This window comes from Marmota flaviventris, chromosome 5 (assembly GCF_047511675.1).
Source record: "Marmota flaviventris isolate mMarFla1 chromosome 5, mMarFla1.hap1, whole genome shotgun sequence".
NCBI classification, from domain to species: domain Eukaryota; kingdom Metazoa; phylum Chordata; class Mammalia; order Rodentia; family Sciuridae; genus Marmota; species Marmota flaviventris.
In genome coordinates, this window is record NC_092502.1 from 60,986,349 (window position 1) to 61,003,724 (window position 17,376).

At 52.8% G+C, this 17,376-nt stretch overlaps 1 protein-coding gene across 3 annotated transcripts in view; it reads right to left on the reverse strand.

The window, feature by feature from the left end:
* Positions 1 to 17,376, reverse strand: part of Synpo (synaptopodin) — a 55,170-nt gene that overhangs the window by 25,881 nt on the left and 11,913 nt on the right. For all 3 annotated transcript variants that reach the window (XM_027949259.3, XM_071612229.1, XM_071612230.1), the window contains exon 2: positions 9,904 to 10,559. In XM_027949259.3, coding sequence (XP_027805060.2) covers positions 9,904 to 10,315 — 412 coding nt within the window. In that variant the 5' untranslated portion in view covers positions 10,316 to 10,559. The remainder of the gene's footprint in view (positions 1 to 9,903; positions 10,560 to 17,376) is intronic.

Sequence of the window (17,376 nt, forward strand, 5' to 3'; positions counted from 1 at the left end):
GATCATAGCCTTTGGTGTCAGACAGCCTGGATTGGCATCTAGCCACTTACTAGCTGTGTGAGCCTGGGAGCTCACTTATCCAACCTTTGTGCCTCAGCTTCCCATATATAAAATGATGATAATGCAGTACTCACCTCATAGAGTGTTTGATGTGTAAAGATCTTGGAATCGAGCTGGGGATATAGCTCAGTTGGTAGAGTGCTTGCCTTGTATGCACAAGGCCCTGGGTTCAATTCCCAGAACCATAAAAAAAAAAAAAGATCTTGGAATATTCATGGCACATAGTAAATAACAATAACTACAGAAACTGTGACTTTTATCTATGAATAAAAGTAAAGCCCTCCTTGGAGATCCTTAGTCTGTTAGACATTTTATTCTAGAGGATTAGGTACAAGGGTCTCAGGGAGCCCACTGTCTTGTATTGCTCATCCAATTGTCCCTTCCTTGACCCCATGTTTTCGGTGCCTTTCACACCTGTGATCGTAAATCCTTACTGCCCATTTCACAGCAGCTCAGAACTGAAGCCTGAGACCTAAAGGTTTGCCCAAGACCACCAGCCTGTTAGCCATTCCTGAGGCTCCATCCAGACCCCTTCCCGTTGGGCTCGTGTCCATCCTCCCGCCATCAAAACCTGTTCCTGGAAAAACATCAAAAAGTAATTTACACTGAGATAGGATGAGTCTTGAGCCCCCGTCCATCTCCTCAAAGGATTGCTATTTTCACAGAGATCAAAATATGATAATACTATTAATAAGGAGTAGCTCATTTTTAAAGCATTTTATCACTCATTTCACTTTTATAACAACAGTATAAGGGTCTATTATTGTCTCTGTTTTATAGATGAGGAAACAAAAGTCCAGAGAGCTTACATAATGTGCTCCAGATCTCTATCTGACCAGGACTGGAAGCCAGGGGTCCTCCACAGCCCTTGTGCATTAACCTCAGGGAAGTGGGTAACACAGGAGCGGATGGACTCTTGCTCCACCTGCAGCACCCTGGGAGGCTGGGCAGGCAGGGCAGGACAGGGTCAGCCCAGTACCACACCAGCCTGCCTCACCAAGTGGAAAAGATGAAGCCAGGACAGAGGAATTCCAGGCAGCAGCCAGTGGTAATGGTTTCATTCCAGAGAGAGGGCTTTTTGTAAGCCTCTGGAATTGCGGGGCTTGGGGGCCGTTCCCAGATTGACTCCCCCTCTGGCCACACTGAGCAGCAATTGAACCGCAGTGCCCTAGGACAGGGCATCGTCACAAAGGACTCTGTACACACATACTGGCCTAACTTGCAGAGACTTCCCCTAGGCCCTGGGTTGAATCCCCAGCACCACAAAAAAGATCTCAGGCCCAACTCCTTGGGGTCTGCAGTTGACAGCCTGGGGAGTTGAGGGATATAACCAACACCCACCCACTCCCATTAGGCCATTTACCACCCTCTGCCACACACTTCCTCCCAACCACACTCCCTCCCATTCTTCTGGACCCCAGGAAGCCTTGATCAGCCTCAAATACCATTTAGACTTCTGTCCCCCCACTTCTGCTCCCCACCCAGAAAGACCTTCTCTAACCACTGACCCAAAGTAGCTCTTCTTGCTGTTCTTCTTAAGAGCACAACTTTTTTCCATGCTAGTTTACCTATCTGGAATCACCTCGACATGTACTTGCTTCCTTGGTTTTTCTTTTCTTTCTTTCTTTTTTTTTTTGTCTTATCCCCTCAATTAAAATGCAAGCTCCTTGGGGGCAGGAACCTGCCTGTCCTATTTACTACTACCCCAGTTCCAAGCACCCACCCACCCATGGCTAGCCAGAGACACCGAGGTCCCTAGAGGGCAAGCGATTCGCCCAAGGTCACATAACCAATAAGCAGGTGGCAGAGGTCAGCCTGGCACTGCAGCCTGAGCACTTGACCTTTCCTCACTCTCTCCCCGCTGACCCTCAGCCAGCCTGTCTTGCCCCTGCCTCCTCATCACAGCAGGGTCAGAGCCTGCAGGTCCTTGCCAACAGTGTCCCCTTTATTTGCCCGGGGACCCATAATGCCCCTATCTAGGCAGCCCTGCCTGCTTCCCCTCTGTCCCTCGTCCCTCCCTTCCTGGCATCAGCGGCTCCGGCTCCGATGAGCTCATGTCTGGAAGGTTGGGAGCTGCCCTGAAGGAAAAGGTGCCTTCCGGGCCAGGACTCTGGGGCTGGAGGTGTGCTGAGACTGTGGGAAGTTAGCCCTGGCAGGGGGATGGAGCCTGCTGACCCCCACCTAGTTTGCCTCCTGGAGCTCTGGAGAACTCAGGGAGACATCCATCCACACCAGATTACCATGACAAGGTGTGGAGGGGAGATGGAGTAGGCTCCTCCTGTGTTTCTCCCCTCCCTCCAGATGCTCCACTGTCACTTTGTACCCTCCCACCTATCAAGGATTTGCTCTTTCCCAAGGAGAAAGTGTTCTACCTACAGAATTGCCCTGGGCAAATTGCTTCCCTTCCTTGGTCTCCGTCTCCCCAACTCAAAAGTGGAGACTAGGTAAAATGACTCAAGAGGCTAGCCAGGAACCAAGCACCAGAATGCCACAGGTTTGTGCTCCCCACCCCCACCCCACCCCCCAGCTTAGGGAAAGAATAGAGAAGGGAAATAGCTGACCAGGGAGAGAAAGAGTTCAAAACCTTATTTTAACTACATAAATGCTGTGACTGGAAAAATCACAACTTAGTTCAAATGCTAATTGGCGATGGGGGCCCTGGAGTTGGCTGGTGGCTTGCAAAATGGGAGCAGACCTGAAAGGTCGCGGCCACAAGCCAGGGTGACATAGCAGCAATGATTTATGTAGGAGAAGTTCTTCAAATATCAAACTTGACTGATCCTATTTCATCCTCGTACACAGATGAGAAACTGAGGATCAGAGAGAAGGAATCATCCCAAGATCTCATTGGGAGAATAAGGCAGCAGATGCTCCTACCACGCAAACAGGGCATTTCCAACTCTCCTGAGGGGGGTCTCAGCCTCTTTCTGAAGCAATACCGTAAGTAGTTGGGAGAGTGAACCATCAAATTCAGTTTGTGCCTTCACCCCTCAAGATGTAATGGGGGTCAGCCCTGGGGTTGGTGAGCAGGCAGGCTGGGGCCAGCAAGGCTTCCACTCCCTTGCCCCAGTGTACCCTCCTTCCCCTAATTAGCATCCCATCTCACCCTCCACTTTCCAACAGGACAGGATTGGAGCACTGACTATTCCTACAACCACCAGCACTGTCCCAGTGCAGCTCCCCCCTCAGTGACCATCCTGCCAACCTTCCCACTGGGAGCCCCAGAGAGCAAAGGGCTTACTCCAAGATCATGCAGCAAGCTGGTGTGTTCCAGTGTCACCTGCCAATGAGGGTAGGGTGGAAGGGGGAATGGGACACATGCTGCTTTCCACTCAGTTCTTATCCCTTCTTTGAAAATTCAGACATGGAACACAGAGGGTCCCTGTCCCCATCCCAAATAAGCATATAACTTGGGGGTAGTGTGGGGAAATGAAAGGAGACCTTTTCCCCAAATTCCTCAAAGGTCTTGCCAGGACCATGAATGATGCTTTCCCACTGCCTATTCCACAGCACGGAGGTTAGAAAGGAGCCCCACCCTCCACTCATTTCACCTTTGAGGCCCCCCATTCTCAGCAAATAGGGGCAATCGTAAGGGTGTTGTAAAAATTTGATGTGAAAAGCCCAGGGGTTTCCCTCAGTCGGAGGGCACTCTGGAAAGCCCGTGATTTCCCCAGGTGGGGTTGGGCCCGGTGGTCCACAGCGTAGCCCGGTTTCGCGTTTGGCGTCCCCGAGCTCCAGCCAGACCCCGGTGCCCGGCTGCCCCGCCCGCGGGAGGTGGGGGTGCAGGCCCAGCGCAGGCCGTTCCGCTGCCCCACGGGCGCCCATGTTGGTCCACCCGGGCAGCGCCCCACCCGCCGTTCCCCTGGCTCAAGCCAGCCGCACTTTCCCAAAGCGCCCGTGGGGCGCAGACCCTGGGCTTCTTGCCATCCGTGAGCCGGGGGCTGCCTTGACCCCACCCCCCGCCCCGATCAGCTGGAGGAAAGGGGCGCGAGGGCTGGTGACCCCGCACCCCAGAGAAGAGCTTCCCGTGGTCAAGGCGTCCTGCGGCTCCGGAGCTGCGGGAGAGCCCGAGATCCCTCCAGCCTCCACCAGACAGGTGGGGAAACTGAGGCCCAGAGTGGAGGAGCAACTTGGCCAAGGTCACTCCGCGAACGGCGACTGGAGCCCAGATGTGCCACGGCCTCCAGCGCGGTGCCACCAACTGCGCAGGTGGGAAGGGCGAGGCGCCAGGCGCCCGCACCCCGCCAGGCCAGCGCCCCTCACTCACCTCCAGCCTCTGCGCGCGGTCCCCGAGCTCCCGGGCGCCGCCGCCTCGGCACACCTGGCCGCGTCAGTCAACGCGCCCCGCCCCGAGGTCCCCGCACCCCCGCTCCGCGCCAGGCGCGGGCTTTGCGCCCGAAGCCCCCTCCTCGCCTCCACCGCCGCCGCCGCCGCCGCCGCTGCCGCCGGGAGGGCTGCTCGGACCGGAGCCGGGAGATGCGAGCGGGCGGGCGGGCCCGCAGCTCTCCTGCCGCCGCTCCCCGGGGCCCTAGCGCCGCCCCTCCCGGCCGCCCCGCCCAGCCCCCGGGGGTACGACTCCCCCCTTCGCTGGCTCAGCCTCCTGTCTCCAGGCGGGTCCCCCTTTCTCTCTCTTTTTCCTCTCTCGCAGTGCCTCCCTTTCTGCTGCCTGATTGCCTGTCTCTCCCATGTCCTCATCATTTTCCATCTCCTGGTTTGTCGGTCTGTCCTCAAATCCTATTCTCTTTCTGACCCGACGTGTTTGGCCGGCTCATTTCCCCCTTGTCTTTCCCACTAGTCCCTCCTCCCTTAAATCTATCTCTGCGATTCCGTGGGGCACAAGTGACACCACCTCCCATACCAGAAAAAGTTCCCTCAGGGCCATCTCCCACCACTTTCATCTCAGCCTTAATAACCAAAATAACTCTTTACCCTGGCAGGACTAGGCAAATGGGGACTGAGGAGGGTTGCCACCTCGCTCACCATCAGCCAGCTGCTGTTCCCGACTTAACTAGTGGGTCAGCAACAAAGGCACGGGGGCTGTGCTGCCATCTTTCCTTGAAGGGGATTCCATTCGCATGGAGCTCAGCAGAGTCTCTAGGCCGTGCTCAGTCTGCTTCAGAGTCCCCCATGGGGATGCTATTAAAAGCCCATATTCCCACATTCCAGTCCCTCTCCCTAGGGGAGGGGTTGGTGGGCTTGGAAACAAGACTAAACAGTCACCCTCCACCCCTCCAAAAATTTTGAAGTGGATTACACTTGGAAAAATGCTGGCCTGAGCAAGAGTACAGTGGCACCCACCTGTAATCCCAGCTACTTTGAAGGCTGAGGCAGGAGGATGAAAGGTTCACGGCCAGCCTCAGCAAGTTAGTAAGACCCTGTCTCAAAATAAAATAGGAAAGGCTGAGAGTGTAGTTCACTGGTAGAGTGCTTGCTTATACTGTGTGTGTTAGGCCCTGGATTTGATCCCCAGTATAAGTACAACAACCAAAAACTAAAAAAAAAAAAAAAAAAAATGTTGGGCTGGGTTTTCACAAGTTTCCTGGGTTTCTCACCCTTTGAACCAAGGTGGTTCCACTTTCATCTGTCTTTTGTATCAAGAGCTCTGTGTTTAGATTTCTGCAAAAGGAAGTTAGATATAAGCCCACCCCACCCAAGGTTTTCTGAAACACTGACCTATAGTGAGTTGGGGGGCTTGGTTGTTCCCTGTTCACTGTGGGCTGGCTCAGAGTGCAGGAGGTCAGGTGACAGAGGAGACAAACCCTCTCTGTCCGCTCTCTTCCCACTGCCTGGCCTCAAGGGCCTCAGAGAATTCCTCTAACCCTGTTTTGCTGGGGTTGGGGGGCAGAAGATTGGCAGCAGGTAGAGTATTGCTTACCCTGAGAGCGCTTTGCTGGAGAAGTGGTTGCAGCCCAGCCTGTGGGAAACCAGGAAACAAACTGTGTGGGTGAGAGGGAAAGAGAGACAGAGGCTAGGATTACTGTGTGGGTGGGTATGAAGAAGAAAGAGATGGGGAAAAGAAAGAAGGAGAGAAAATGGTTCTGTCTGTACGTAGGTGTGTGACCGTGGGTGTGCAAGAGTGGATGTGCCTGTAGGAGAGAACGGGAACGCAAGAGAGCTTTCAAAGTGTAGGTGTGTAGCAGAAGAACACAGAAAAGAACAAGCTTTAACCTGTATCTGTGTGCTGGTATGAGAAAGTGGGCACATGTCTGCTATGTGTTTTCAGGTGGGACTGTTGCTCTGTAAGCAAATCTAAAGCACATGTCCACATGTGACAGGCATGACGGGTGACAAGGCCTTCAGGAGGGTGAGTGCCAGTGTCTACCCATCGTCCAGATGTGTGAGTGCCTGAGGGTATTCTTGTGTGCAGCACTGTATCTATGGATACGTGTGTATGTGTGAGTGTACAGTGAGGTATATTGGTGTGGGTGTGGAAAGGGCAGTGGGCAGCTTTCTGCTCAGCCTGAGCCTGAAAAGCAAGGACCTTGTCCTTGGCCCGTGACTACTCTCAGCTCGTCGCCTGGGTGCAGGCTTTTCTGTTTAATCAAAATCAGTGCGCAGCCAGGAGTGTGACTCATCTGACAGCCTAGACCCCCACTCTCACCCCAAGACCATCCTGAGGCTCAGAACAGTGTCCACTAGAGTGGAGAGGCCTCCACACCCTCTAAATACCCCCACCCCAAAAACATAAAGGTCACCAGCAAGGGAGACGCCACCTCAGCAGTGGGTCTCAGGCCTCCCCCATGCATCTGAAGGGGAGAGAGAATGTGGTTTGTCCAAATCCCCCCACCTACTCCCAGAGCCTGAACAACCTTTTACCAGCCCCAGGTGGGTGGAAGAACACGGCCTGCTGCCTCGTCTCCATGGAGACAAGGCAGCCAAGAGGGTGTTTAAAAACATGGGGCCAGACCTCTCAGGGTTCAAATCTCAGTTCCTCCACCCACGGATTGTGAGAGTTTTGATGATTTCTTTAAATTCTATATATCTTAGTTTCCTCATCTGTAAAACAGAGATAAGAAAAGTATGAACTGCAGAGGGCTGTTTAGAGCATGAAATGAAGTAGTCCATACGAAGCATCTAGCACAGTGCCTGGCAACTAAACAGTGAGGTAGAAGCCAGGGTTCCAGCCTTTAGCTTTGCCACCAATTTACTGTGTGACTTTGGACAAGTCGATTGTTCTCTGGGCTTCAGAGCCTCCATCTGCAATGATAATCTCAGTGAGCTCAGTTATAACCAGCTGAGACCTTAGAAAGTATGGCTACAGCATGGGACTTTCTTGGTGAGTTATGGACCAACTGGTTTGGCTAAGATCTGATTGTGAGCCCTGTTACATTTTCCTTCTCACATATATGCTCCCAAGTTGGAGGCAGCTGGTGACAAGAAACTTGAGGCTGCTGCCCACCTCGGCTGCCTGCAGCCCCTCCCCTTCCAGCCTGCCAGATGGTACTCAGTCCTTGGAGAAATAGTACCAGTACCTACTGACCCCAAGTGAAGATCTCTGCAAAAGATGCCATGCTCATACTTAAAAAACACCAGGGAACACTCCAAGAAGCAGGTATAATTGCAAAAGGATGGGTGTAATTGTCTGATGATGCTTCTAATCCTTTGGCAGTAATGGAGGAAGCTTTAAAAGGAAGCCCTAATCCACTAATAACCTGGCGGTACCACAGGCTTTTTAAGCGACTCCGGCCACACCCTTTTCCCAGGGAGCAGAAAGTCCAGCGTGGGCTCTGACCCAAGACCACCTGAATTTTGTCTCTCCTGCAAGACCCAGCTTCCTTCCTGTCCCCACCTCTGAGAAATCTACCCATTCTATCTTCCTGAGGTCACTCCTGTCCCTAGAAATGTTCAGACTAGAACTAGGTGACCAGCTGATTGGACATGAAAGGAAAAAAGTGAACTAGGCTGTTCAAGGCAAAGAACAGCATCGTGGTCTCAGTGCAGGTACTGACTGTTGCCTTGGGCAGGCGACTTGAATCTGTGAGCCTCAGTTGCTTCATCTGTAAAGAATTATTTCAGAGAGTAGAGGAGAATGACCCCACCGTGGTACACTGATGGGTTACATGCAAGGTCATCCTTCCTCCTCTCCTCTCTACCCATGCTCTTCTACCCCAGGTTTCCACAGACAACACACACAATTCCAGAACACAGTGATGGCTAAGAGCACATGCCCGTATTCAAAACACTGTGGTTGAAACATGTCCTAGCATCTTGCTAGGACAAATGCCCCGCATCTCGGACAAATCCCTGACATTCTCTGAGCCTCAGTCTTTTCATCTGTATAATGGAGATGATAACACTACATCCCTGGGGGACTGCCATCCGACTGAATGAAGTAATACAGGTAAAGCTCTTTGCACAACAGGCTTAGCACAAGAAACCTCAGCAAACAGTCTAGTTGTTGAGTTGATGATGATCATTTCAATTGTTATCAAAGTCCCCACATACATATCCAGATGACTATAAAATTTCCAAAACTTTGCCACGTCCAAAGTCAGCGTGACCTCACAACAGCTTTATGAGGTAGATAGGATTCATTGTTTTATTTTACTTTCACAGATGAAAACACTGAAAGTCACCAAGGGACTTGCTAGGGTTTGGCCAGTGAGCATCAGGCCCAGACACAGTATCCCTGTCTCCTGACCCTGAGCCCTGGTCTATGTGAGGGGAGGCAGCAGAACCTGGGGTCTCAGGCTCCAGGGGGCCCAGTTTGGACTGACTCTGGAGTGGGGGCCCACCCCACCAATTTAAGTCTGGTGAGCCTCGCTGGTGCCCTCCTCCTGCCCCGGAGGCACTGAAGGCCCCTCTTTGCTGCTGCCCAGCTCTCTGGGTGACCCAAGTCTGGGTGGGAACTGTGTTCATGGGGGGCGATCAGAGACTGGAGAGAATTATTTCAGAGAGTAGAGTAGGCGGGAAGGCTGGTGAGATGCCAGCCTGGGCGTCAGCAACGCCTGCAGAGAAATGAAGTGTTCCTTCAGTTTCCTGACGCACGAGCCCTCCCAGGACTATGTCCCCCACACGCCCTGCACCCCTGAGATCTGCTGGCAGCAGTTACTGCCTGAGCTGAGCATGGCCCGGCTCACGTCCTCCCCATCTGGACCCACTTCAGGTTTCCATGGGCCCCGGTGGTGGAGGTGATTCAGCATGGGTCTCCCTGCCCCGCCCTGCTCTGCAGACTCCAGTGCCGGAGGGGAAAAGGATCCTCCTGCCTTCCTTCCTCCATGCCACACATGCAATGCTCCCCACACACTGTCACTGGATCCCACTGCAGCCCAGGTGACATGACTTGTCCTTTGTCATCTCTAACAGATGGGAAACCTAGGTGAGGAATATGGACCCAGCTCAGCCACTAATCGGCCAAGTAACCTCTGTCAGTCTCTTGCTCACTCTGGGTCTGTTTCCCCACTGGGATTGGATTAGATGAAGGGCTTTGGTGGCTAGCTTGAGGGCAGGGACCAGGTCTGCTTGTCCAGTCTGCATCCTCATATGCCCAAGTCACTCGCACTCTCTGATGGGTCCTGCCCCATCAGATGATTGGGACTTTCATGGTCATTCATTCCCTAATCATTAAAGGGCAGCTGAGACTGAGAAATGGACTTTTTTCCAACCAAGCATGATAACGTGGTTTTCTTTCACTGCCTGCTCACGTGCCCTCTTTGGCAGAAAAAGAAGTGAAGTTAGACACAGTACAGCTGGACCTGCCCGTAACCCACAGCTGCTTCTATCTCTCCACAGCAGCCAATCTGGGCATGCTTGAGGGGCTGCGACAGATTGTCATGTTTCCTGGGAAAATATACGGAGGAACCCCTGCTGAAGGACCTGTGGGGAGAAGGAATGCAAGCTTACCTGGTTTCTGGGCCACCCTGGGCCCAGGGCCGGGGCTGGGGCTGACTGTCACCACCTGCCGGGCCTTCACCACATCCCAATCCTGGTTGGCCCTGTTGTCATGCTGGGACCCCTCTCGTGCTTCCCTGGAGCAGCTGGATGGCTGAATGCCCAGGGCTCTGGACATCTGTGGCAGCCCTTGGGTGGCTCTGCAGGCAGAGTTGTCCCTGCTGCTGCTGCTGCTGCTGCTGACCACCTTGTTGTCTTCCAGGTCCCTGGGCCCCGCCTCTCCCTGCAGGCCCTCTTCACTGCCACTCTCCTCGGCCTCCAGGGCCAGGCACCTGTAGCTCCCATCGGGGATCTGGAAGGTGCAGGGGGTAGGCCTCCCTTCTCCAGGCCCCAGGGGCTGTGGTGGGAAGTGAGGGCCCAGCATGAGGCTGCCTTTCCTGATGAGCAGGCGCTGGCCCTGGGCTGGGGCAACTGCCTGAGCCCTGCTCTGGGCTCCGCTCGGTGGTGTCCTCTGGGTCTCTGCAGATCCACCTTCACAGATTTGGAGCGAGGTCCAGCTGAGAAGTAAGATAAGTCCTTTCTGAGCTGGGTGAGGAGGTGGGCCCCCAACACCTTCTTCTTAATCCTTCTTGACCTCTGGAATGAGAAGCCCCTTCAGGGAGATCTATCTGTACAGGGAGAAAAGGAACCGCACATGAGACAGCTCACCAGTGTTCTGGGCTGAATTCCTGAGACCTGTCCATCTGAGGGTGGGCCTGAGAATTGACTGGGGTTTGGGGTATGGGCCCCACACACGCACAGGGAAGTGTTGCCCAAGCTTCAGTCACTCAGCATTCTAGATTGGCACCCTCTGTGTGTGCTACCTGACACTCTATGGACTTCATTTTTTCCTTCAATCAACTTATATAACTTACTTTAATACTTTAGACTTTCTTAAGCAATAATTACAGAAAAATCACAAGTGTATTGTGCAAAGTCATTTCCCCTGATTCACATTAAATAAATATCTAGTTATTTTAAAATATTTATCTGAGCATGACTGAGAAAGAATTCTTTGACATTCCACCCAAAGTACATACACAACAGTAATCACAGGAACAGCGGGTGAGGATACAAGACTGGGGACATATACTTTCCCCCATAATGTTCCAGAGGCCTTACCACAGGCCCAGAGCAATAAAACCAGCAGACCATGGACTGAAACCTCTAAAACCATGAACCAAAATGAATCTTTCCTCCTTTAATTTTCTCAGGTATTTGTCCCAGTAACAAACACTAACCCAGAGGGGTCACCATGGTGGGCACTTATATGCCTGGGCTCTGAGTTTGACCTGTGATGGTCTCTGAACCTCCACTTCCCCACCTCAACATGGGTATTGTAATACAGTGGATCATCTCTAAACTGGAAATCCAAAATCCTAAACATTTCAAGACCAAAACTTTTGGTGGGAACAACAGGATACCACCACAAGTCCACATTCCATGCCTGACCTCATGTGATGGTCGCAGTAAAAACACAGGCACACTAAAAATACTGTGCAAAATCTTATGCAGGCTACATGTATATATGAAACAAAAATGAATTTCAGTTTTAGACTCGGGTCTCCTCACCAAGATGCCTCATTATGTATATGCAAATACTCCAACAAAATCTGAAAACATCAGAAACAGTACTGGTTCCAAGTTTTTCAGATAAAAGATAACTCAACCTGTCTCTCCAGTGTCACATTGAAAGTTAAACTGTCTCAGTGTTCCACTGAGGGTTAAATGAAAAAATGCATGCAGAGGACTGAGCACGGTTTCTAAGGCATATCTTTGTACATTTTGGCTATTCTCTCATTCCACAAAAAGTTCTTAAGCTCTTATTCTATTTCAGATACCATAAAAATTCCTGGGGATTTAGTGATGATAAAGAAGATATGGTACTCTGCCTCATGAGCCTTAAAATCTGGTGGTAAGAGCTGTGAATGATAATAAGGACAATAATAATAATAGTATGATTATTTATAAACGTTAAGAGTGATGAGAGTCAGCGGAGAGGGGACAGAGGCTTCCTGAAGAGATGGCGAGGAGGAGATAGATGGGAGAGGTTCTTGGGCGGAAGAATTGGCCAGGCCTGGAAGCAGATGGAGAGTGGGTGTGGAGGAAGGGGGAGGAGCCCAGGATACAGCGCAGGTCCCCAGCTCTGGTGACAGAGTGATTTTGTTAATAGAGATCAGGAATACACGGGAAGGAGCTGGTGGTGTTCAGTGGAACAGGGAGATGAGTTTGATTTTTGAATTTTCAGGGGGAGGTGAGCAGTAGGTCCACAGATGGGGGAGAGTTCCAGATTGGGATGGAAGGTTTGGAAAGTGTTTGTGGGGGCAGAGTGTGGAAGCAGACGGGATCCTGTAGGTTGAGCAGGTAGCACTTCAGAGAGGGCTCAGGGCCGATTGCACTTCATCATATTGAATGACTTGATCCCCCGTGACTTAGCTGTGTGGACTCTCTAAGTCTCATGTATCCTGTTGGAAAATGGGGAGAGAGCCACATGCCATGAAATCTGTGGACGTGGATGACCTCAGGGGCTAGACCGACCTCAGTGGCAGCACTCACCCCTCCGTCCCCGAGCAGAGGTCATGTGCCCCCGCCCCACTGCAGCAAGCTGGGTGGAGGCCTTGGCTGCTGGTTGGGGCTGGGCCAGGAGAGTCTGGTAGGCATGCGGAGAGATAAGTGCATCACCAGGCGCTGGGACAAATCAGAGCCAACCAGGGCAAAGGCAAACGAACGTCAGAATCAGAAAGATAACCAAGCACCTGTTAGCTCTGCGGCAGGAATCAGGAGAAAGCTGACGACCCGTGCCTGGGGAGGAACAGAAGCTACCAGGCTGAGCACCTACCCTGACCCAGGTGGGTCCAGTGCTTAGGTTATTACCACAAATTCTCTCAAGCCTCCAAGACAGGCACTTTATTATTATCTCATCTCAGAGGCATGGACGTCGAGGCTCAGAGAGGTGAAGCAACACAGCCATTAAGGGACAGGGCTGGGATTGGGACCTAGCTGTGACATCTTGACAGTAATGCTAGAGCCAGGGACACAGAGGAGATGGCAGCAGGCCCTCAGTCCTCTCCTGGAGCGTTCTCACTCACCAGCTGCTGCCACACTTCTACCATTTAAGCTTCAAAGATCTTAGCATCTCTTGAAGGGCCAGGAGAATTCTGAAGAGACCTAAATGGCTATGTGATCCTGGGCAGATGGCCTTGCACTCTGGAGTCAGTTTCCCCAAGGGCACAATTTAGGGTTGAGACAGATGGTGCTGGAGGGGCCCTATGCTCTGGCGTTGCAGGATCCCATGATTCTAAGCTCTGGAGTCAGCCACCCCCACCGCCACCAGAGCCAGATGGCAGGAGGCAGAGGGAGTGGGCGAGGGGAGGGGGCAGGGCTCTCCGACTCCCTGCAGGGGCCTCGCCTCACTCTATCCCTGCTTCTGTTTTGCTGTATTTGACAGTGGCCACGGTTTCCAGGAAAGAAGAGAGAGGCGGAAAAGTTAACTTTCCGCCACCCACACAAATATTTTTGGCTGGCGTTGTCTTCGGGCTGCCAAGCCAGGAGGGAGGGGTTGGCAGGAGCACTCCAATTCACTCCTTCCCCTGGAGGGAGGACTCCCAACCCCACTGGAAGGTGTGGGCAGGCCCTGCACAGGCCTGAGCCCTGGAACACCCACCCTTGATGCCCGGGACCCAGTGATAATGGTAACTGCCACTTCCAAGCGTCTGGGAGGTGCTGGGCCAGCCCCTGACCATACACTCCTGCGAGGCAGGTGGATGAGCACAGTCCACAGATGAGGAAACTGAGGCACAGGGAGGAAAACACAGGGGTGAGAGGCAAAGCGGGGTGTGAATCAAGGTTGCTGGGATCTGTGATCCACCTACTGCTCTCTGGCTGTGGACTCTGTCTCCAGAGGTCCCCACATCCCCTAAGGCTGCTGAGTTGGATGGCAGGCCCATCTGTGTGAGCCAGTCCCCTCCGTAGGCAAGAGAGGACCACCTCTGGCCTCAGCAGAAGTGGAGAGGGTCCTTCCAAGCTCTGATTTCATTTCTACCCACTTGCATACCCCTTATCTGACCCTAAAGCTCTAAAACTCCCGAGCTTTGGCAGCCAGGGCTGGTAGAGCCCTCAGAGCTGCTGATCTCATCTCAGAAGGGAACTCTGAGCCCAGGTTATATAAGGCAGGCTCTGGGGCACCGGCTGTAGCACCAGAGGCACAGCTGAGCATCAGAGGCCCCATGGTCTGAAGGCCTGACCAGACATGCTGGGGCTCCTGTTGTTGGCTTCTGGACGGGTGGGCCCAGGGATCATGGCCTTGAGACCCTCACATTCTTTCCACGGCTTCTTTCGGAGTGGGGGAAGGGCACTGGCTTGGAGTCAGACCCAGGTTCTAATTCCGACGCCACCATCCGGTGGCTGCCTGATCCTGGGCCAGTGCCTTATTTTTCTGAGCTACAGTTTCTCTGCAGAACAGGGTTTGAAATGAGGCCCACTTCCCAGGGTTGTTGCAGGGATTAATAGAGAAAACATAGGCTCATTGCAGCACCTAGCAGGGCAGGAGAAGGCACTGCTGTGTGCTCACCCGCTGGGCTCCGTGGGCGCTTGGGGAGCTGCTCCTTGGAGCCTGTGCGCAGGCTGCAGTGAGCACAAAGCTCGTCCAGCCTCTCTCAGATGCCCCACAGGCCGGAAGAGCATGGATATTGCTGCAGAGGAAGCTAAAGGGAGTGAGGAGCTCTGAGCAGCAGGGCACAAATAGGTCCGTGATAGGGGTCGGCCATGGAGTCCTTGTTTTATCTCTCTCGTGGCCTCGCTGGGTCATGCTAGGGAAATCACAGCATCTGATTTCACACATGTAAGACAAAAGTAGGCTGAGAGGAGAGAAGTAGCCCAGAAGTCTAGACAATTCACTCCTTCAAGGCCCTTCTGCCAGAATTCTCCCTACCTGACCTCCCTCCACCTATAGTTTTCTTCCTTGTCTCCATACTATTATAGTCTGACCCCTTTTCCCAATGTGTTGCTCACCTGCTCAAGAGTATCTCGTGGGTCCCCACTGCTCACAGAATAAAGTCATGTTGCCAACAAAGGGAAATGCAAATTTAAAGGCAGACCTCATGATTCTTGATTGAGGGGGATGAAGGAGGGTTTCCTTAGGAAGAATACCTATCAAGGCCCAGGGAGAACAAGAAGGCAGGGCCACTGGGGATAAATCCAGAGAACACACAGGCTTGGACAGACTGAGGGCTAAGAGAGAAGGGGGCCAGATCGTGACAGGCTTGGATGACCTGGACTCTCCCCTGCTGGCTGAAGAGAGATGATGAAGAGACTGTAGGGTTGGGGAACTGGGCAAGAGTGTCCCATGGGTGGATGCTGAAGGCAGAGAGGCCAGAGCAGATAGCAGGAGGCTGAAGCAAGGGCTGGCCTGCAGGGATCCCTGGGAGAGGAGAATGTTGGGGCAAGCTTCTCAGCATCTGGAACAGTGCCAGGCGCATAAAACAATGACGATGATCGTAGCTGATGGCCATGAGCATGTACTATGTCAGGTGCTATTCCAGACACTGAGTGTGCGTGAACTCATCGGATCCTCATCACAAGCCTGGAAGGAAGGTGCTATTATTATCCCCATTCTACAGATAAGGAAGTCGAGCTTCCAGGCCTGCCAAGCTTAGCCAGAGAGCGTGGCCAAGTCCGGCTTCATATCCTGATCCTGATTGTCTGGCTCCAGATATCACTCATCTACCAGCCTGCATTGTCCCAGCCACAAAAGTCATTACTGAATGAATAAATGAAAGGATGGATGGATAAAGAGAAGGAGGGGAAGATGGAAGGATGGAAGGGAGGGAAGGAGGATTCTCTACAGAACCTTGTAGGCACTCATTAAGTGAAACAAGGAGTATGGAGAAACCAAGGTAGAGCTGTTTCTGTATCCCACGGTCAAAACGGTCGCCCCAGGGACTGAGGTAGCTCAGAACAGGTTCAGATGCCTCAGGGCGCCTCTGCCTTCCCCCCACTGCCAGCAGCAGCGCTAGCCTGAGGGTGTGTGAGGGGCAGTGTCTGGCCTGTTCAGTTGCTCCTGCCACTGGGAAGAGAACTTGAGCTGTCCTCAAGGATCTGATCTGAGAGGACGTTCCTCCTGTTCCTCTCCCAAGGGAAGTACGGGAGGCGAGGGAGGGGCTTCCTTCTACATGGCGCCCAAGGTAAGATCCCAAGCCCGTCCCCACACTAGCACTGCCAGGCACAAGGGAATTCAGTCTCTGCCACTTCCTTGCTATGCATTCCTGCAAGTGTCACCTCCTGTCACTGGGCCTCTGTCTCCCCAATTGGAAAAGCCCATGGCTGACCGGAGCAGAGGCAGCCAGGGTTGATGCTGCTCCTGACTCCTCCCGGCACCTGCCCCCACGCACTGTCTTCCAAGGGATGAGTGCAGTCACAGAGGGATGTGCAAGTGGTGACCCCACATTGCCAACCCAGCTCCTCATCCTGCAGGATGAACTGAGGGCTGCTGGCCTCTTCCCTCCCTATCTCAGCAGCCTTCAGCCTCTACAGTCAGCAGCACAGCCCACCGGGACCTCTCCTCCTCCTTCCTTCTTCCCTCCATTCCTGTCCACATCCTGCAGCAGAAGGGGCCGGTGTTGGATGGGCAGTGTGTGGAGCCGGGGGAGCTCCCCAGGGAGCAGCAGAAAACCCTCTCCGGCACGAGGGGCCGAGAAGAACTCCCAGCTGGCCCTCTGGGTGGGCTCGAGAGCCCCGCGTGCCAGCCAGGTCTCAGCTCAGCCTCACGAGAGCTGAGCAACTTTGGATGAGTCATTTCATCTCCGTGAATGTCAGATGCCCTCTTGGCAGCACGGGGGACTCAGTCATTCATTTATCCCCTCGTTCACTCAGCACACACTCACCCAACGCCTGCTCTATGCCGTTGCTATTTTCAGCGCTGGCAGTACACAGTGAACAAAAGAGAAAGAAACCCTGCCCACGGGAAGCTCACATGTTAGTTGGGATGGACAGATAATAAATAAATAAGAAAGCATATCAGATGGTGCTAAATGGCATGGAAAAATAATTAAGCAGGAAAAAAGATGGGCAGGGAGGCGGGGTGCGGTGGATCACCACCATAGAGGGAACCGTGAGAAACCTCGACAGATGCCTTTCTGGGCTTTGCTTGGCATGTGTATTTCAAGTTCGCTATTATGTTAAATTCTCATATGCAACTGTTACAAACATAAAATCAATATTAGGTGGCAAACTCAGAAACGTAAGCCCTGAAAATTCCCCGGGAGTTGTATTTTTTTTTAATATCTTTATTTTATTTATTTATTTTTATGTGGTGCTGAGGCTCGAACCCAGTTCCTCTCGTGTGTGTGTGTGTGTGTGTGTGTGTGTGTGTGTGTGGCAAGCACTCTACCACTGAGCCACAACCCCAGCCCCAGGGGAGGTGAGTTTCTTATGCTAATATGCTGATTA